At 45.9% G+C, this 22,278-nt stretch overlaps 1 protein-coding gene across 3 annotated transcripts in view; it reads right to left on the bottom strand.

Moving 5' to 3' along the window:
• Positions 1-18,614: 18,614 nt before the first annotated feature.
• Positions 18,615-22,278, bottom strand: part of elovl5 (ELOVL fatty acid elongase 5) — a 113,768-nt gene continuing 110,104 nt past the window's right edge. For all 3 annotated transcript variants that reach the window (XM_068021322.1, XM_068021330.1, XM_068021312.1), the window contains one exon: positions 18,615-22,165. In XM_068021322.1, the coding sequence (XP_067877423.1) occupies positions 22,040-22,165 (126 nt within the window). In that variant the 3' untranslated portion in view covers positions 18,615-22,039. The remainder of the gene's footprint in view (positions 22,166-22,278) is intronic.

Here is a 22,278-nt window from a genome sequence, read left to right as displayed (position 1 = left end):
AGTAAGAATCCTTCCCACTGTGGATCCGGGTAAGAATCCTGCCCAATGTGGATCCGAGTAAGAATCCTTCCCACTGTGGATCCGGGTAAGAATCCTTCCCACTGTGGATCCAAGTAAGAATCCTTCCCACTGTGGATCCGAGTAAGAATCCTTCCCACTGTGGATCCGGGTAAGAATCCGGCCCACTGTGGATCCAAGTAAGAATCCTTCCCACTGTGGATCCGGGTAAGAATCCGGCCCACTTTGGATCCAAGTAAGAATCCTTCCCAATGTGGATCCGAGTAAGAATCCTTCCCACTGTGGTTCCGGGTAAGAATCCTGCCCACTGTGGATCCGGGTAAGAATCCTTCCCGCTGTGGATCCGGGTAAGATTCCTGTCCAATGTGGATCCGGGTAAGATTCCTGCCCAATGTGGATCCGGGTAAGAATCCTTCCCACTGTGGATCCGGGTAAGAATTCTGCCCACTGTGGATCCAAGTAAGAATCCTTCCCACTGTGGATCCGGGTAAGAATTCTGCCCACTGTGGATCCAAGTAAGAATCCTGCCCACTGTGGATCCGGGTAAGAATCCTGCCCACTGTGGATCCAAGTAAGAATCCTTCCCACTGTGGATCCGGGTAAGAATCCGGCCCACTGTGGATCCAAGTAAGAATCCTTCCCACTGTGGATCCGGGTAAGAATCCGGCCCACTTTGGATCCAAGTAAGAATCCTTCCCAATGTGGATCCGAGTAAGAATCCTTCCCACTGTGGATCCGAGTAAGAATCCTTCCCACTGTGGATCCAAGTAAGAATCCTTCCCAATGTGGATCCGAGTAAGAATCCTTCCCACTGTGGATCCAAGTAAGAATCCTCCCCACTGTGGATCCGGGTAAGAATCTTTCCCACTGTGGATCCGAGTAAGAATCCTTCCCGCTGTGGATCCGGGTAAGAATCCTTCCCAATGTGGATCCGAGTAAGAATCTTTCCCAATGTGGATCCGAGTAAGAATCTTTCCCACTGTGGATCCGGGTAAGAATCCTGCCCACTGTGGATCCAAGTAAGAATCCTTCCCGCTGTGGATCCGGGTAAGAATCCTGCCCAATGTGGATCCGAGTAAGAATCTTTCCCACTGTGGATCCAAGTAAGAATCCTTCCCGCTGTGGATCCGGGTAAGATTCCTGTCCAATGTGGATCCGAGTAAGATTCCTGCCCAATGTGGATCCGGGTAAGAATCCTTCCCGCTGTGGATCCGGGTAAGATTCCTGCCCGATGTAGAACCGAGTAAGAATCCTGCCCGATGTGGATCCGAGTAAGAATCCTGCCCTCTGTGGATCCGAGTAAGATTCCTGCCCGCTGTGGATCCGAGTAAGAATCCTGCCCGATGTGGATCCGGGTAAGATTCCTGCCCGATGTGGATCCGGGTATGATTCCTGCCCGATGTGGATCCGAGTAAGATTCCTGCCCGATGTGGATCCGGGTAAGATTCCTGCCCGATGTGGATCCTTTAAGAATCCTGCCCGATGTGGATCCGGGTAAGATTCCTGCCCGATGTAGATCCAGGTAAGAATCCTGCCCGATGTGGATCCAGGTAAGAATCCTGCCCGATGTGGATCCAGGTAAGAATCCTGCCCGATGTGGATCCGGGTAAGAATCCTGCCCACTATGGATCCGGGTAAGAATCCTGCCCGATGTGGATCCGGGTAAGAATCCTGCCCGATGTGGATCCGGGTAAGATTCCTGCCCGATGTGGATCCGGGTAAGAATCCTGCCCGATGTGGATCCGGGTAAGATTCCTGCCCGATGTAGATCCAGGTAAGAATCCTGCCCGATGTGGATCCGGGTAAGAATCCTGCCCACTATGGATCCGGGTAAGAATCCTGCCCGATGTGGATCCGGGTAAGAATCCTGCCCACTATGGATCCGGGTAAGAATCCTGCCCGATGTGGATCCGGGTAAGAATCCTGCCCGATGTGGATCCGGGTAAGAATCCTGCCCTCTGTGGATCCGGGTAAGATTCCTGCTCACTGTGGGTCTGGGTATTAATCCTGCCCGCTGTGGATCTGGGAGGGAATCCTGCCCGCTGTGGATCTGGGAGGGAATCCTGCCCACTCTGGATCCGAGTGGGATTCCTGCCCACTGTGAATCTGGGTGTGAATCCTGCCCGCTGTGGATCTGGGTAAGATTCCTGCCCCATGTGGTTCCGGGTATGAATCCTACCCACTTTGGTTCCGGGTATGAATCCTGCTTTCTGTGGATCCAGGTAAGATTCCTGCCCACTGTGAATCTGGGTGGCAATCCTGCCCACTGTGGATCCAGGTGGGAGTCCTGCCCACTGTGGGTCTGGTGGGAATCTGCCCGCTGTGGATCCAGGTTAATGAGGCCCGTTACAGGTTGCCGGTCCGAATGCAAGGCCTTCACAGCACATGGCCCACCCTGCCTTCCCTCACCCTCTGATGAGGTGGCACTGCCCTGACGACACCTTGGTATGCAACCCCCGCAAAGCTGGCACCTTGGCTCACACTTCTGACAGTGATTCCTGAAGCCCTCCCTCCTCCACCCTCCTTACCAAGTGACACTGCCTCATCTGAGGGTTTCCCAGGAAAGCCAGCACTGAGCTCCCACCTCCTTGTCGCCGCCTTTAGCCAGGTGAGGCTCTGAAGCCCCGTGGTTCCTGTGAGACATTAGTTAGATCGGACTCAGTGAATAAAACTGCTGTCTGTTCGGCTCTTAATTACCTTAATTGCCTTCCCACCGTGTGGATCTTTAAAGTCCAACTTCCATGTCGGCCACAGTAAAATGCAGAAGGGACGTCAAGATGACGGACATCTGATCCAATATCGTCCGTCCCAATTCTATGCCCTCACCCTCACCTGTCCCCATTCCCATCTCCAATGGTCCCTTAAAATTCTGTGCTTGATTTCAGAGCAGCTTTGGTATTCAGGCCAGAAACAGATCACATATCCTCTCGACTGTGGATAGTTTGAAGTGTAGGAAGACCAAGCAAGGGGAAGCGGAGGAAGCAGCATAATGGCCAACAGATGCACCATTTCAGTGAGGTCCTGTTAGAAATCAAGTGAAATTATTAAATATGTCCTTTTTATAACAAGTAGCATGGCAAACTGTGCTGCATAAGCCCACAATTGCTATTTTCAGGTGCTGGTGAAAGTACTGTATATTCTTTGCAGTATCTTTTTGTTTCACATTTCCAGGATTAACAGATTTTATTTATCTAACCATGATAGACAATCTCTGTGCATTCAGACAATATGATAAACTGAAGATTTGTTGTGCTAAAAATGCTTAAAAAGCATGTTAATTGTTACAAAACTGGGTAGCAGAAGTGATATGATACATTCTGGAAGTACAGTATGTACTTTCAACCTTGAAGGTCATTATCTTTATTATTTTTATTTTTTTTATTTTGCCTTCCCACCCAACCAAACCCAACTATTTCTCGGGGCTAAACTAATGTCTTTTGTTGTCTCTTGGCGAGGGAGCGAGTTGTAAAATGAATTTAGTGAGGCATTTCTCCATGTTGCAAAGTTCAGTCTTTTCTGATTATATTTCTGCTGACACCACTGTTTATGTCTGCGAGATTTTTGATCAGAAAGATATGTAAACAGGTTTAAATGAAGTAGGGTGGGGGGTGACTTGTGTGGCACATAAACACTGGCACAGATCAGTTGGGCCAAAAGGCCTGTTCCTGCACTGTAAATTTTATGTAACATACAGAAACATTTAAGAGAATAAACTGCCACAATGTGTCTTACTGAGGGAGTTCTCAATAATTAAGTAGATGAGGATCGGAGCCTGTATTTGGAGCATTTTGATCAGGTTTTGAAAGCCTGGGCCGATAGGACAAATCTGCTCATTTGGATGGTTCTTCATGGCCCCAAGTTGAAGCTTTAGCTTAAAATTCAATTCTATTTCGGTAATTTTTCATAGAAAGATCATGAAATGAAAATGTCACCCTGATGAACTTCATGATCCTAAATACAGGTGGAAATTCATCTAGGGCAAAAGTTCAAAATGGGTGATGTCGATCCGTGGCAAATTTTACCCTCTGCCTGATTTACTTTTCCAGTGAGATCAAATTTCACTGCCATTTGCCTTGGACATGCAGCAGCTCCACAGTCCACGCAAAACATTGTGCCACAGTGTGGAATCCAGGGAAACGGACCAAATGTGTATTTGGAACTCTACCCTTTAACACTGCAGCCAGCTCTCACCTCACCCCTGCCCATCAGCAGTTTTCCTGAGACAGACACCCCAGATCTGGCATTAATGGCATGGGCATCTGCTTGATGTATGATTGGGTAAAGTGGCCCAGAGCTAGGGGCATAGCTGGTAGGTAGGTGGGTGTTCTGCCCTGCCCAAGATTTAACCCCAAAAAGGCTTGGTTAGGAAAACTGGAGCTAACTCATTTTTATTACCAATAATAATCTTGTGAGTAGCCATATTCATATTGGTTCTTCACAAGGTGATGTGTAATGTGAGGAAGTCAACTGTTGCCTGTAGTATTAAATGGGTAGTACTATGGAAAGTCATGCAGGTGATGTGCAGGGCTGGGATCAAAACCGTTTGTATCCTCTCGGAAAGGGGCGTACATTTCTCAACTGCTGAGAAAATGCAACTCATTCAATTTAAGGATGTGAGCTGGAAAAGATGAGCATTAAATTAACCAGGACCATTTTTCTCCACAAGCAGTGAATTTACACAAGAGACTGCCAGCTAAAGCAGTTAATATGGTGTCAATTATAACCTTTTAAAAAGCAGCTAAATGAATGGCTGGTTAAGAAGAGGATTAAGGGTTGTAAGGATAATTACAGATGGAGAAAATCAAATACTGTGTGAAACACTGTGGGCTTGAGCCACTGAGATCGTACATACAGGACAATCACCAGTCCAGAACACCTATTTTCCTTTCATAAGATTTTAACACCATAAATGTCGATTAGCTGGACCTTTTTTTATTCTTTCAGGGGATGTGGGCGTTGCTGGCAAGGCCAGCATTGTTGCCCATCCCGAATTGCCCTTGACAACTGAATTTATGGCTTGCTAGGCCATTTCAAAGGGCAGTTAAGAGTCAACTACATTGCTGTGGATCTGGAGTCACATGTAGGCCAGACCAGGTAAGGACGGCAGATTTCCTTCCCTAAAGGACATTAGTGAACCAGATGGGTTTTTACAACAATCAATGATAGTTTCATTAGGACATTAGAACATTACAGCGCAGTACAGGCCCTTCGGCCCTCGATGTTGCGCCGACCTGTGAAACCATCTGACCTACACTATTCCATTTTCATCCATATGTCTATCCAATGACCACTTAAATACCCTTAAAGTTGGCGAGTCTACTACTGTTGCAGGCAGGGCGTTCCACGCCCCTACTACTCTCTGAGTAAAGAAACTACCTCTAACATCTGTCCTATATCTATCACCCCTCAACTTAAAGCTATGTCCCCTCGTGTTTGCCATCACCATCCGAGGAAAAAGACTCTCACTATCCACCCTATCTAACCCTCTGATTATCTTATATGTCTCTATTAAGTCACCTCTCCTCCTCCTTCTCTCCAACGAAAACAACCTCAAGTCCCTCAGCCTTTCCTCGTAAGACCTTCCCTCCATACCAGGCAACATCCTAGTAAATCTCCTCTGCACCCTTTCCAAAGCTTCCACATCCTTCCTATAATGCGGTGACCAGAACTGCACGCAATACTCCAGGTGCGGCCTCACCAGAGTTTTGTACAGCTGCAGCATGACCTCGTGGCTCCGAAACTCGATCCCCCTACTAATAAAAGCTAACACACCATATGCCTTCTTAACAGCCCTATTAACCTGGGTAGCAACTTTCAGGGATTTATGTACCTGGACACCAAGATCTCTCTGCTCATCTACACTATCAAGAATCTTCCCATTAGCCCAGTACTCTGCATTCCTGTTACTCCTTCCAAAGTGAATCACCTCACACTTTTCCGCATTAAACTCCATTTGCCATCTCTCAGCCCAGCTCTGCAGCCTATCTATGTCCCTCTGTAACCTACAACATCCTTCGGCACTATCCACAACTCCACCGACCTTCGTGTCATCCGCAAATTTACTAACCCTCCCTTCTACACCCTCATCCAGGTCATTTATAAAAATGACAAACAGCAGTGGACCCAAAACAGATCCTTGCAGTACACCACTAGTAACTAAACTCCAGGATGAACATTTGCCATCAACCACCACCCTCTGTCTTCTTTCAGCTAGCCAATTTCTGATCCAAAGCTCTAAATCACCTTCAACCTCATACTTCCGTATTTTCTGCAATAGCCTACCGTGGGGAACCTTATCAAACGCCTTACTGAAATCCATATACACCACATCCACTGCTTTACCCTCATCCACCTGTTTGGTCACCTTCTCGAAAAACTCAATAAGGTTTGTGAGGCACGACCTACCCTTCCCAAAACCGTGCTGACTATCGCTAATGAACTTATTCTTTTCAAGAACCCCAGTTCCGAAGAAGGGTCACTGACCCGAAACATTAACTCTGCTTCTCTTTTCACAGATGCTGCCAGACCTGCTGAGTGGTTCCAGCATTTCTTGATCTAATGAGGTAGTTGCTTCTCAGGGTGTCTGCACATCCTCACACTCCAATCAGACCCTCAAAGAATTGATGAAGTGTCAGGACAATGTACAGGTACTGCCAGCCACCGCATTGGTGGATGTGGCTTCAGCTGGTACAGGGGCAACTCAAGACCACAGACCCAGAGAGTCATGGCTGCAACCATCACAAAAGGGCTACAACATTCAACAACAACCTACAGGCACATTTGTTCCTTCCATTCAGGGAGCAGTAAGACATACAAAATAAGACAAGAACATTTAGGGGGTGAAATGTCACTTTACCATTGGTTTTACCCCCTGCCTGATTTTTGTGTGCATTGAAGTTAAGGGGACATCTTTCATATAAATATGACTATATAAACATTGCTAGATAGGTTTCTTGTCCATGTGGTAATATTCTCTCCCCACCCCCCACACAGCTCCTACCCAGACCCCCCACTACCCCTGCAAACATTGCATCAAATCACTTGCTTCATACAAATGCAAAATGTAAACTACATTATCTCACAGGTGGCTCCTGTGGTGGTCTCAAAGGATTTTATTGAATGGATGCTTAATGTCATAGTGACCCTCGCAGCTATGGGAAGAGGCATTCCAACCTTCGAAGTTATTTGTAAGCCAGCCTGCAACAGGTGGCAGAGTTCCATGAATGCGTCTGGAGAGAAGCAGAGGCCTGACAGCTAAGCTCTGATGTACCCAGGTACAAGTGGCATAGTCTGTAAAGATAAGTCCTTAGAAATGAATGCAGTGCCTGAGTCATTGTTAATCTCAAAATATTGTCTCTTCGTGTATTAGTCCTCCTAGGCCATTCTGTGTGGGACTGTGGGACCAGTGAAAGTGGCTCCCATCCTTTCAACCTTGTCAGCTGCAACTTGTAAGACAGTAGCAGTTACTCAAACTTCAGGAAAGTGTTGGTTAGCAACATGAAGGCTTTAAGCTAAATGGCAATAAAATGCAGGGACAATGAGGTATGTGAGATGTTCACTGCACGAACAGATAAATGATCAGAGTGTAAACAAAACCTGGTCTTCAATGTTTAGCAAAATTCCAGTACCCTCTTTAAGGGAGAGGTCAAAGCAGTGCAGGCCTGTTTAGCTGCTGTATGTTCATGTCATGAAGTGTGTGGCCTAATCCAAAATTACCACCAGAAAAATCATCTCAGAATGATTCAGGTGCACAACTTTGAAGGGGGAAAGTGGATGATCTTGTATCTGACACTAGCAAATTGACTTGGAATTTTTGGGGGTCTGCATTGCTGGCTTAAAGGGGATAGAAAGGCTGGTGGTGGGTGGAAGCGACTGGTGTCCAGCATCAGTCTGCAGGATTATAGTGTACCTCAACATTCAGATGCATATTTTTGAAAAGCACACTGTTTTGGTGGCGACCTGCATCAGTCCCTTTAAGATCCACTGGTTAGGCTGGATGCAAAACAAGTTTTCCTGAACACAGACAACCTGGCGTCTGCTCCACTTAAGGCAGCCCAACTTTGCACAGGAGGCCTCAAACAGTCATTAGGCCTGTAAGAATAGGTACACTGAGTAGAATAGCCAGTGTCATATTGCTCAAGGGCAATTTACAGATGGGCAATAAATGCTGGTCTAGCCAGCAATACCCACATCCCATGAACGAGAAAAAAATAGTAGTAAGGGTTAATAGAATGAAATCAGTCTCTGAACATACAGAGGTGCAAAGAACAACACTGAGGTGTGGGAAGATGCAAGAAAAGGAATCTTGATAAGTGGACTAGTGCCAGGGTGTCTGGAGAAGAGAAAGGGAGTGTGATGGAATAGTGCGCCTCTGTACCTCTTCATGTAATAAATAGCGAAGAGAGATAAGGATGTAAGGCCATTATAAATAGATGTGGTCACTCATGGATGGAGAATGTTCAAAGAACCATAAATAGATAGTAGGACAAGTGAGCAAACGCACATGGGGAAGAGGAGTAATTGTATTGAGCTACGTGATGACGTATCAACCGAATGTACTTATGCAGGAACCGCACTCAGTCAGAACACACTTTATATATTAAGTGGAAGAGGTAGCCCTATGAAGCTACTGCACTGCAGGATCTTTAGCGACATTTATATCGGGCTAGCATGAGCAGTCAAGATGTCTGATGGTACAGGTCTCATGGGCACCACATTAATTTGTTCATTAGTAACAATTATTAATCAGACATCTCTCTATCTCTTGAGTCCACATAACTATGATAGAACAGCACGAGAAGGATTGAAACCCAGGGCCCTGGACATCTATAATTGCCAATACCAATACGGTGGGTGCTGCACTTCCAGTGTGTAATGAACACACACGTTGGTGCCTGAAAAACAGGTGCCTGCACTATTATAAAAGCAAAATACTGCGGATGCTGGAAATCTGAAATGAAAACAAGAAATGCTGGAACCACTCAGCATGTCTGGCAGCATCTGTGGAAAGAGAAGCAGAGTTAACGTTTCGGGTCAGTGACCCTTCTTCGGAACTAGCAAATATTAGAAATGTCAAAGGTTATAAGCAAGTGAGCAGAGGGTGGGGCAAGAGATAACAAAGGAGAAGGTGTAGATTGGACAAGGCCACATAGCTGACCAAGAGGTCAAACAATATGTTAATGGTGTGTTGAAAGACAAAACATTAGTAGAGATAGGGTGTTAAGAAAAAATAATTAAAAATAAAAGTAAAATGGAGGGCCCGTCATGCTCTGAAATTATTGAACTCAATGTTCAGTCCGGCAGTTGATGTTCAGTGGAACACTGCAGCAAGCCCAGGATAGAGATGTGAGCATGAGAGCAGAGCAAGCAACCAGAAGCTCAGGGTCCTGCTTGCGGACTGAGCAGAGGTGTTCCGCAAAGCAGTCACCCAGTCTGCGTTTGGTCTTCCCAATGTAGAGGAGACCACATTGTGATCAGCGAATACAGTATACTACATTGAAAGAAGTACAAGTAAATCGCTGCTTCACCTGAAAGGAGTGTTTGGGGCCTGGGATAATGAGGAGAGAGGAGGTCAATGGGCAGGTATTACATCTCCTGTGGTTGCAGGGGAAGGTGCCATGGGACAGGGACGAGGTAGTGGGGGTAATGGAGGAGTGGACCAGGGTGTTGCGGAGGGTACAATCCCTTCGGAATGCTGACAGGGGAAAGGAGGGGAAGATGCGCTTGGTAGTGGCATCACGCTGGAGGTGGCGGAAATGGCGGAGGATGATCCTTTGGATATGGAGGCTGATGGGGTGGAAAGTGAGGACAAGGGGAACCTGTCATGGTTCTGGGAGGGAGGGGAAGGGGTGAGGGTAGAGGTGCGGGAAATGGGCCGGACACGTTTGAGGGCCCTGTCAACAACAGTGGGGAGGAATCCTCGGTTGAGGAAAAAAGAGGTCATACAGAAGCACCATCATGGAAGGTGGCATCATCAGACCAGATGCGTCGGAGATGGAGAAAATGGTAGAATGGAATGGAGTCCTTACAGGAGGTAGGGTGTGAAGGAGTGTAGTCGAGGTAGCTGTGAGAGTTGATGGATATTAGTAGACAACCTATCCCCAGAGATGGAGACAGAGAAATCGAGGAAGGGAAGGGAAGTGTCATGGACCATGTAAAGGTGAGAGAAGGGTAGAAATTGGAAGCAAAGTTGATAAAGTTTTCCAGATCAGGGCGGGAGCAGAAAACGGCACTGATACAGTCATCAATGTACCGGAAAAAGAGTTGGGGGAGGGGTCCTGAGTAGGACTGGAACAAAGAATGCTCGACATATCCCACAAAAAGACAGGCATAACTAGGACCCATGCGGGTACCCATAGCAACACCTTTAACTTGAAGGAAGTGAGCGGAGTTGAAGGAGACGTTTATCAATGTGAGAACAAGTTCAGCAAGGCGGAGGAGGGTGGTAGTAGATGGGGACTGGTTGGGCCTCTGTTCAAGGAAGAAGCGGAGAGCCCTTAAACCATCCTGGTGGGGGATGGAGGTGCAGAGCGATTGGACGTCCATAGTGAAGAGGAGGCGGTTGGGACTAGGAAACTGGAAATTGTCAAAATGACGTAGGGCGTCAGAAGAGTCACGGATGTAGGTTGGAAGAGACTGGACCAGCGGAGAAAAGATAGAGTCAAGATAGGAAGAAATAAGTTCAGTGGGGCAGGAGCAGGCTGACACAATGGGTCTGCCGGGACAGTCCCGTTTGTGGATTTTGGGAAGGAGGTAGAAGTGGGCTGTCCGGGGTTGCAGGACTATGAGGTTGGAAGCTGTAGACGGAAGATCTCCAGAGGAGATGAGGTCAGTGACAGTCCTTTGGTCAGTGGCTTGACGTTCGGTGGTGGGGCCATGGTCCAGAGGGAGGTAGGAAGAAGTGTATGTGAGTTGGTGTTGAGCTTCTGCAAGGTAGAGGTCGATACGCCATACAACAACAGCACCACCCTTGTCTGCAGGTTTGATGACCATGTCGGGGTTAGACCTGAGAGAACGGAGTGCCTCAAGTTCGGAGGGGGACAGGTTGGAGTGAGGGACGGGGGCAGAGAAATTGAGATGATCAATGTCTCGCCGACAGTTTTTAATGAAGAGATCAAGAGCGGGTAAGAGGCCAGGGGGAGGGGTCCAGGTAGAGGGAGAATGCAGGAGGCGGGTGAATGGGTCTGCTGGTCGGGGGGTGGACTCCTGGTCAAAGAAGTGAGCCCGGAGACCGAGGCGACGGAAGAAGAGCTCAATGTCATGCCGAGCGCGAAATTCATTGAGGTGGGGGCGTAAGGGGATAAAACTGAAACCTTTGCTGAGTACAGAACGCTCAGCATCAGAGAGGGGGAGGTCAGAGGGTATAGTGAATACACGGCAAGGGGTCAGATCAGAAGGGGTGGGGTCAGAGGGAAGTGAAGCGGAAGGAGGATCTGGAGGAGCATTCGTCCCCATCAGCTGCTGGAGCTTGTGTTCCCTGACATCTGAAAGGAAGAAAAAAAGTTTTTTGTTAATGCATCGGATGAGACGAAAGATGAAATGAAACTGCGGAGTAGAACAGCTTTGAGATAACGTGAGGCGGTGCTGCTGGAGAGAGAGGTCCAGTGTGTGCATGTGGCGGCGCATAGCACTGAGTGTGGATCCTCTCTCCTCACTATCCCAGGCCCCAAACACTCCTTTCAGGTGAAGCAGCGATTTACTTGTACTTCTTTCAATGTAGTATACTGTATTCACTGCTCACAATGTGGTCTCCTCTACATTGGGAAGACCAAACGCAGACTGGGTGACCGCTTTGCGGAATACCTCCGTTCAGTCCGCAAGCAGGACCCCGAGCTTCTGGTTGCTTGCCATTTCAACACTCCCCCCTGCTCTCATGCTCACATCTCTGTCCTGGGATTGCTGCAGTGTTCCAGTGAACATCAACGCAAGCTCGAGGAACAGCATCTCATTTTCCGATTAGGCACACTACAGCCTGCCGGACTGAACATTGAGTTCAATAATTTCAGAGCATGATGGGCTCCCCATTTTACTTTTCTTTTTAGTTATTTTTTCTTTTTCCTTTTTTACATTTTTTACATATTTTTTTTTCTTTTGTTTATTTCACTTAATTGTAGCTTGTTCAGTTTGCTTACCCACTGTTTTTTTTTCATGTTTGTACTTGCTGCTGTTCAATCTTCAGTTCATTAACACCCTATCTGTACTAATGCTTTGTCTTTCAACACACCATTAACATATTGTTTGCCTTTGCTCCATGACCTCTTGGTCAGCTATGTGGCCTTGTCCAATCTACACCTTCTCCTTTGTTATCTCATGCCCCATCCCCTGCTCACTTGCTTATAACCTTTGACATTTCTAATATTTGCTAGTTCTGAAGAAGGGTCACTGACCCGAAACGTTAACTCTGCTTCTCTTTCCACAGATGCTGCCAGACCTGCTGAGTGGTTCCAGCATTTCTTGTTTTTATTATGCCTGAACTGTTAAATGTCCAGGCTTTCTCGGCTTTCAAACTCTATTCCTCTATTTACAGGACAAGTTGGAACATAAAAGGGAACAGAACTGGAAGTGACAAGGACTTCATTTCCTTTGGGGAGACCATCCTGGGCATTGGTAACTGTGACAGCATCAAGGGAGTAGGGGAGAGTGAAGGCAAAAGGGAGTAATTTTAACCCCCAGCAATGGGTAGGTGAGAAGTTACAAATTTCAGCATTTCAAACCTGACCTCAACCCACCATGAAACTGCCATTTCTGGTTTTAATGGAGGTGGGATGGGGTTGGGGTGACCAATTCACTCTCAGGAGGTCAGTCAGTTGGGAAAGGCTTTTAAAGAGGCTGCATGCCTCCAATTTCACATGCTTTTTGTTTTTAAATCATTTCGGCCCAGTTTTCCAGGCCTCGGGAAACCTGGCAGGTAAAGGGAGGCGATGAGGGGTCGATCCATCTGGTAATTGCCTTCACAGCACTGCTTGTGGGCCAGGAGCAGCAGGAATGTTTCCTCCAGGCCCAACAAGCCTACCTGCTTCTAGCTCCATGCTTACTATCCCGGCTGATCTTCACCCCATGATTTCCCCTCTCCTCCATCTTCTCCCCATTTCCTCGCAATCTCTCCTCCCCTTCAGGAGACCCCCAAACACGATTTGCCCTCCTGATCCCTAGAACCACCCAACCACGAACTCTGCGTCCTGTAATTTCCCCTCTTCTGCGATCTCTCCCACCACCACCACCTGCCCTCCTCCACCCTCAACCACAATTCCACCCTCCCAAGATCTCTCCTTCCCTACCTACTCACTGCACTTTGGCTGTTGTTTCGTGCCACAGGTTTTCCCACCAGTCAGGCAGGAAACCTGCGGAAAATAATTAGAAGATACCCTGCAGTTAATATCGGCAGCACATCCAAGAAACCTGTACTTCTGCACTTCTCGTCCTCACCCTCTCCTCACCCCTGCTCCAAATATCTCTCTCCAGAAATATTGGGACAATAGGCTTTGTCCAATCTCAGGGCCAGCACTATAACGTTTTGGTCTTCGTTCTACTGATAAACAGGCACATATTAAACCACTAAAGCATCATTGCTGTATACTGCAAAGCCAACAGTGCTTGAAGATGTGTCCTGGAGCCAGTAGTATGCCCATGTGTGCCTCTTCTGTTTTGTAGACCTGGAAAAACAGTTGGGTGCAAAATTGGGATCGTTTGCACTCATTGTTTTGTGCACTATGAGTGCCCTCAGACCTCAAAAACAGCATCTGTGGCACCCACTTGCACTTCCGGGGCAAGTTGTGCCAGATGTCAAATTGGTGAGGGTGCTAGTGCACACGGTGAACCACTGGCGGAAGTATGCATTGCCGGCAGATCTTGACACCAATCAGTTTGTAACGCAGATTTGACACCAGAGGTGCCATTTTTAAGCTCAATGCTCCAGCTATCGCCCTCTCTTAACCTCACACAGCTGAACACAGGTTCAGCAGATGGAAGAATCCCTCACCAGTGCTCTTTGAAGGGATCATCAACGACTTATAGCTTAGGTCCTGGTTGATATCTTCTGGCTGTTGCTACAATTCTACAAGTGCTTGGTGCTTTCTATAGCTGTTTCAATTTGCAGAAGTCTACAGAGAGTGGTATGGCAGGTGCTTAGGTTTTGATACCTTCAAGGCTTATTCACAAACCAATTGCTGTCAGACATGGGTCACTAGTAAGCATCCCCCTTGGAACACAATGCGACTTGGAGAATGAACTGAGGCCAAACAAAGCAGGATGAGCTGCTAGAAGAGGGAGGAGGAATTGGGGGAGAAGGGCTGTCAGCAGGAGGTCGTGTCAACCCAGGGTGTTCAGGGAGCAAGTCTCCTTCCTGAACCTCAGCGAGGAACAGTGTGTGAGACATCACCACTTCACTAAAGAGGCTGTCACTGAAATCTGCCATCCGCTGCAGCCACAACTGCAAGCTCAGAGGAGGGAAAGGACTGCATTGCCAGCAGCTGTGGCAATGAACTTTCATACATCTGCTTCCTTCCAGGCTGGAGCTGGAGATATTTGCAATATCTTACAGTTTGCCATCCACTGTTGCATAAGTGAGCTAACTACATTTCATTCTTTCTTGCCGGAGTAAAGCAGGCTGGGATTGCTGGCTTCCCCATGATGCAGGGCGCCACTGATTGCACACACTTCGTTTTTTTAGCCACTGCATGTCAACTCTGCCCTATACCGTGAACATAAGGGATTCTGCTCCCTCAACCTCCAAATAGTGTGTGATCTTTAGCAGCACATTATGCAGGACAAAGTCCGGTATCCTGGCAGCAGTCGTGATACCTTAATTCTTCGGGAGTCTGCTGTTCCAGCTGCATTTGAGCCACCGTGACAAACCAAAAGATGGTTCCTGAGCAATAGGGTTATCCACAGACAACATGGCTGATGACTCCAGTGCACAACCCAAGCACATGTGCCCAGCATGCATACAATGAAAGCCATGCTGCCACAACAAAATGTGACAGAACAGACATTAGCGAGCTTCCATTGCTTGGACTGCTCTAGAGGAGCAATGCAGTACTTGGCCGAGATTTGATGTAGTATTCTGTATACTGCACAACCTCGCCATCGTGAGGGGACAGCACTTGCCCCCAGTTATACAGCGATTAGCTGAGCAGGAGGAGAATTAGGAGGAAGAAGAGAAAGAGGAGGCAAAGTGGACAGTCCCTTTCTGCCCCGGCTGTTCTTGAAGAGCTCATGCGAGAGTGATCCAGTAACCACAGCCCCAGTCCCCATTCACAAATAGTCCCACACCTTCCCTTCCCTCTGTCACTGACTAGCACAGCATCTGCTTGGCCACAGTGCAAAAATAAAAGCCACCAGAAAATAAACATTCAAAACCAAACTTATAAATGAAATCTTGCATATCACATGCTGAAGTCAACTAATCACATTTGTGCATTCTCTCAGTGCCTGTTTACCATGTGCCTTTTCCTGTTCCAGTGTTACCCCAGGGGCAGCAGTGTGGCTGATGGAAGGCTGTTGACTTTCAGTGGGGGGTGGGGAGGGGGGGGGGGGGGGTGGCGGTGGAGTGCAGTTGGCCTGGAGGATGACTGAGCAGCTCTAGGCCTGGAAGGCCCGACTTCAGACTGCACCATCTCAACATGGGCAGCAGCAGTCTAGGCTGGCTGGCTGACAGGCAGCAGAAAAGGCAGTGGCAGAGGTGGGAGGTCAAATACTGTCAACCCTGAGAGGGTACAACAGGTTCTTGCTCCATGGAGCCACTGTCGCGTCCTCAGGGCCGTGCCTCAACAAAATTAGAAATGCGTTGGAGGATAGATTGCTGGACTGCTGTGAGACCCTGAAGGTCCCTTGAGGACTGGTGTCCACAACCATGAAAGCAGCAGTCTGAGATTGCATGGCAGCTGTCTGAGCTTCCATTGGCAGCAAGCTGACCTTTTATTACCAAAGTCTGAAGCTTCCACTGCAGCAGCAGACATTGGGCGGCTTCTACCAGTATTGCAATGGAAGCTGAGACAATGGCTAGCAGACACTGCATCACGGTTGGGTCCACAAGTGTTCTAATAGAGTCGGCCACCACTTCCAAGCTGAAAGGATGGGCTCCAAGCCCTGTGCCAAGTTGGTGCTGGACTTCTCCACGCTTCCTGACGTTAACCACAGGCATTCTGGCAGGCTTCCCAATGCCCCAAGCATGTCATTGTGCACATCAATCAGCATTCTTCTGTAGGTTGCAACATCAAAGTCCTCAAGAGCCCTCTGCAGCAGAACCTGTGTGCAACCTCACCTTCTGGTGAGCTGGCACTTGTACTATCCTTGCCCACTTTCCCTGTGTCTCACCACATGCAGATCCCACCTCTATGCTATCATCTAAATGACACAGTGTCAGTATCTGAGCTGAAAGAAAGATTTGATTGGCCAGATGGCCTCCTTCTGTGCAGTAAATGACTCGATGACTTCGATTTATATAGAGCAGCACTCCCTCAGGGCTGCACTGGAACGTCAGCTTTGATTTTTGTGCTCAAGTCCTAGCTTGGGACATGAACCCACAACTTTCAGACTCAGAGGCAAGTGTGCTACAAGCTGAGCCACAGCTGATGGCTGTATGAGAGTAAGTGTGTCTTTATGATCCTGTCTTATTGCTGTTCCTCCACTGCCTGGCCAGGTTGCACTTTGTGGGTATCTGAAAGGAGAAAGACATAAGGGTAGGGCATCCAATTGAAGCTGACACTCCGGTGCAGTCTGAAGGAGTGCTGCTCTGTTGGAAATGCAGTCTTTTAGATCAGATATTAAACTGAGGCCCCCGTCTGTCCTCTCAGGTGGACTTAAAAGCTCCCCCGGCATGATTTCAAAGAAAGCAGGCATCCCTAGTGTCCTGACCAATATTTATCCCTCAATCAACATTCCAAAAATATTTTCTGGCCATTATCACATTGGTGCTTGCTTTGTGCAAATTGGCTGCCATGTTTTCTACATGACAACAGTGATTACAGTTGGCTGTAAAGCACTTTGTGATATCCTGAGGTCACGAAACATGCTATATAAATGCAAGTCTTTCTTTCAGCTCAGACATAAGGGTAGGGTTATGGGGCAAGGAGGGAGTTGCAAGTAAGTGGCGTATGCTTACACCATCTGCAGCTTGTCAAACAAAAGAGAGTGTGGGATGAGGGGGAGGTGTGATGTGAGAAGGAAGATTAGGTATGAGGATACTGCCATCTTTGATGGTGTCAGCCCCGGCACTGACCACATACTCAGCAATGGGCATCCCAGAAATGACCAGCACAGTCTCCTCCATGGGGGTCAGAACATGTAGGTGCACCTGTCCCCCTCTGGTTAGCTCCTGCTGCCTCCAGTTGTGCGCCACCTTGTCCTGCATGAGGGGGAAATGGGTCAGTGTTGTGCAATCTGTTTTGGTGATGTGGTTGTCATGGTTGAATAGCTGGCAATGTAGGCAAATTGTGAGATGTGGGTGTGAAGTTTGCAGCAGCGCTAAGTGTGTGAAGCATATGAATGTGAGTCCTGATTGATAGTGATTGTTGATAGGTGGGTGTGGTGAATTAAGAAGTGGCTTAGGCTAGTGGTGAAGTTGGTAGGTTATGGTATTTAAAGATGCATTCACTGACCTTGAACACTTGTGTGAGGTCATTGAACTTCTTATGGCACTGTATCCAGGTCCTTGGGGCTTAACTCCAAGCATTGACTCCACTACTATCCATTCCCACTATCTTCTAAGTGTGTCTTGAAGAGCCGTTTGAGCCTGTGGATACAGGACAGCTCTCCTTTCCACCTCCTCCACCAACACCTCCAGAGCAGCATCTGAAAACCTTGGCACCCACTGTCCCATGTTTCACAGGCCATATTCACTTCCCGCACAGCAGTCACCAAGTGTTCCAGCCATAGTGTGTCTCCCCTTTAAGAGGTGCAGGCTAGCCTTAAGCAGTGAAGGCTCGTTTTAAGTGGTGCTAATCACACATGATACTGGCACCCTGCTGCTGCATCCAGCCAATTAACAGCAGACACTGAAAGCATTTGAAACAATAAACAGCATGAAGTTGGCATGTGCCTACATTACACTGAACGAATGCGGGTTCATCAATGCATCCAAATCCCTGCGCCCGTATTCAGAGGCTATCCAATTTAACTACCAAGATTCCACAGCCACTGGTCCTGAGTAAGATAGCATTCTGCATTAGACTCAACGTTTACACACACCAGTAGTAGCCATTTTCATGGACAATGCACATTAACAGTTGTCTGAAATTTGTGATATGCTATATTTATCTGGTTGCCAGATATTCCCCAATAGCTGAAGAAGTACCCATTATGGTCAGAAAGAACAGCAGCTGGATTATCTTTGCATCTGGCAGCTATGCTGCCTGTGGAAGTGACAAAGAAATCTACCTTCTGAGTTGACTCTCAGTATCTCTGGAGGCAACCTTATTTATTGTACAGCACTGTCACTGAAGTCAGGGCAGCTATCAGCAGCAGTACGATAAGAGGCCAGTAAATAAATACTATCTGTTTCAGTATGTGTTAACAGAAACACATTTAAGTGGAAGTAAACTATCCTTGCGAATGTGTTAAGTGTATCACTGAATTATAAATAAACTGGGACAACAGTATAAGTTTAGTAAAGATTTTAATTCTGTGAATTTCGAGTCCATCTGCAGATGTTACAACTGATGAATGTACAAGTTACTCAGACACAGGTTAAACCAGCACACTCATGATTAAAGTTTAATTCAAAAAAAATGTAATTTGACAATTGAGAGCAGCATTAACCGAAAAATCCAGTGCCTGTATCAGAAAAAGGGTGCAGTATGTCATACTTAATTAAGATGACCAGAACAGCTTTGCTTAGAGTTTGTAGGGTATGCAATTAAACCCCACAAACCACACATTTTGAGATATGTAAGGGAAACCAATATAAAGTTTTGAAGAACCCTTGACACCTACTCTCCACTAAAACTGAAAAAATAAATGCTTCAGCAGTTCTAGCAAGTCTCCACTATGGTCACGTATTCTGGCACATCGAAAGATACTGTTCTTTGATATTCCATGTTTCAATTTGTTTGTATGTGCTTTCTTGTTCAGCACTGCACTGTGAAAGCATTAAGTTAGGATTCTATTCTTGCTTTTTCAGCTGTTAAATCAACTGCAAACCCTTAAAGTAGTAGGAGACCCTGGCTGTTTTGCAATTCGAACATTGATAACTTGATATTCAAACAGTTTGTTCCCATTATAAACTTTAAAAGTGGAACTGGAAAATGTACATTGGCTATTCTCCTGTTCTAAGGCCAGTAAAAGGTATTGTCACCTGATCAAGTGAATACTTCTCAGGATTTTTCCACAAAGTGAATAGGTTGACTGACTAGAAAGAAAAGGAATGCTGGGATTTTCATGTAGTTTCAGTAAATTATGTCCAAACGATTAAAATTCAGGTAGAATGTTCATTACACCTATCTACAAACTCAACTTTATTTAAAAAAAAGATTGCAGCTTTATTAATGCGTACTAGGTTCTTGTTTTTTTTAAACTGATGTTGTTGTGCTACTTTTGGGATACTGAATGACAAAAGCATCGTTTAGTCTTAGTCTCGACTGATGTTTACACACTGGCATTCCTTAGGTGGGGTATGCAAGCCCTGTGCCAGGTAGATGAGAGAGGAAACTGGATCATGCTCCCCATCATCCAATTGCATTCTCTCTATGGGTTGGCCAAAGAGTGGTAATTACAGTGAGATATTCACAGGTAGAGTCACCATGGCAAGAGAATTTCACACAGTTTAAAACAACACCAAAAATAATATACCCATTTAAAGAGATCAGGGATTTTTTTTTTTAAAAAGCTAGGGATAATATTTCATTAAGTATGACACTGTCTCATTCGTAATAAAGAACAATATGTTGTTTGCTTAAAAGTATGTTAGTGTGATGTTGAAGCATTTGAGACTTACTGGTTATTAACAATCATTTAATTCAAATATGGAAGAGAGAATTGGGGTCATCACACTGCTGATTAATGCAAATTAGAAACTGCATGAACTTTTTCTTTCTTTGCACAGAGTTCACCAACACATTGGGTAAGCCTGCAGCAAGGCTTTGGACCCTGCAATTTATTTTTAAGGCATATGTGTAACAGCACGAGTTATTTAAAGTGACATTGCTGCATAACTGTTATACTTTAAACTCACTGGATACCTCACAGAAACAAGCTCATCTTAATAAATACCGATTTTCCCTGCAATTTTGAAATAAAATAATTTAGACGGCAAAGTCAGCTTTCCAGTGTGTGCTACAGGTAAGGGCTGCAACATGGAGAAGATTACCCAGTCCACCTCCACTAGACACTTTCCTCTTTTTTCATTACCCACCCATGGCATTAACTTCCAAATTAAAAAGCTAATGCGGTGCTCTGGAATCAAGTGAACATCAAGGCATTGCCCTGCATTGAAAACTCCCTATCTACTTACCAATTCAAGTTCAACCCTCACAAAAAGGCTAAAGGACTCAAACCAGCGAATCATTTCCAACTCATGTGCTACTGGATGAAACAGGTCACATTTCTGGGGACTCATCTCCCCTATAAACTAGCAGTGCCGCTGCTCATACACAACAATACGCCACATAAGCATCGGCATATGTGCAGTAGTGATTTGCATTATGGAAGTATTGGGGCCATCACCATCTGCGTAACCTGGCCACAGCAACAAAGGAACAATTATTTAATTCACCTCACTCACACAAGACAGTGTAACAACAGGATTAAGTTACTTCATAGCCTTATTTTTGGCATGGTGCACCACAAACAGACTACAGCCACACGTCCAACACTTCAAAATAGATGAGTCCCCCTGTAATATAAGCAGATGTGTGTGCCGGCTTAATTCAACCACACAGATTTTATTTTACATAAAGAACCATGAATGCTGGAAATCTGAAATAAAAATAGAAAATGTTGAAGATACTAAACAGGCCAATCAGCGCCTGAAACAGTAACTGTTCTTTCTCTCTCAGATCGTCATTGGACTACTGTGCATTTCCAGCATTTTCTATTTTTACCTCAACTGCGCACAGGGCCTTCAGTTCTTCCTCAAATGTAGAAGACCCAGGTACCTAAACTACAGCTTAAAGTCTGTGGTAACAGAGTGAACTCTCTATGGACAATCAACAATCATGGAAATTCCTGAGAAGGGCGAACTGGAGTTTTGGGCAAGTACAAGGTACACAGGATGAAGAGCTACTAATTTGGAACTTCGTCCACTAGCAGAAGTGGAAGTAGAAGATTTTTGCATGATTGTTGACCATGCACTGAAGTATCCAGTCAAACTGCAGATGAGTCAGTATAAGGATGAGGATGGATAAGCTGATCAGGCTTGTATTGTTGGATAGTCATTTGCACTAAAGAGAAATTGACTGCGTGAAACGTATCTATGAAACACTCAATTATCTGCTTCTACACTGTGACGCCAACACAGCCATATCCTATTTTATTAAAACCAGCAAGCCAAGTATTTATAATGAAGAAAGAGGTATAGGATTCTTGAAACATTTAAAATATAATAATTATGCAGCATTGCAACTTTAGACAGAGCTAAGGCATGTGGGTCAACACCCTGTGCCAAATTACATTTCAGTTAAAACATATAAATATGGTTTAAGATTAAAGTGAATACAAGACAGTACCTAACACACAAATAAGCAGTAAGGCAACAACAGTGTTGTAAACTAAAATCAACCACATTTTACCTGATTCACACTGGGGTCCATTGCTCTAGTTCAGGGAATAATCTAACATTTTTGAAACTATATAGGGCTGATATGATTTTTCCCTACCTTTCTAAGACTTAGGTACTTTTTCATATAAGGAAGATTCTCTAAATTTATTTTCCCTATTGATCACAACAATATTCAGATCCAAATCCCTACCCTATATGGCTATATAATGCAGGACTGGATATAGTTAACACATTGGTAACTTTTGAAATTGCCTTAGAACATCACAAAATCTTAGTGTGCTGACAAAACTCGGTTCTAGCCCTGGGATCTCAGTGAGTTTTCTTTGCTGAATAGTGGTCCATCTGTGTAGAAAGGCCATTTGTGTGTCCATTCGCAGCCACTGTAGAACCATTTAGACAGTCTTTCCTTTTGAAATCACTCTTTTTCTTGTAGGTCTGAAATTGTCCAAATACAAAAGAGAAAAGAAATGAATGGGGTTTCTTTTGCAAAGCATAGCACAGTGAGCCCACTTGTAGGCAATTTGAATGAATGAGTACCTTGTATACAG

Source organism: Heterodontus francisci, chromosome 3, assembly GCF_036365525.1.
Source record: "Heterodontus francisci isolate sHetFra1 chromosome 3, sHetFra1.hap1, whole genome shotgun sequence".
Classification (NCBI taxonomy): Eukaryota; Metazoa; Chordata; class Chondrichthyes; order Heterodontiformes; family Heterodontidae; genus Heterodontus; species Heterodontus francisci.
Note: the sequence above shows the minus strand (reverse complement) of the source record. Positions and strands in the feature narration are given on the sequence as shown.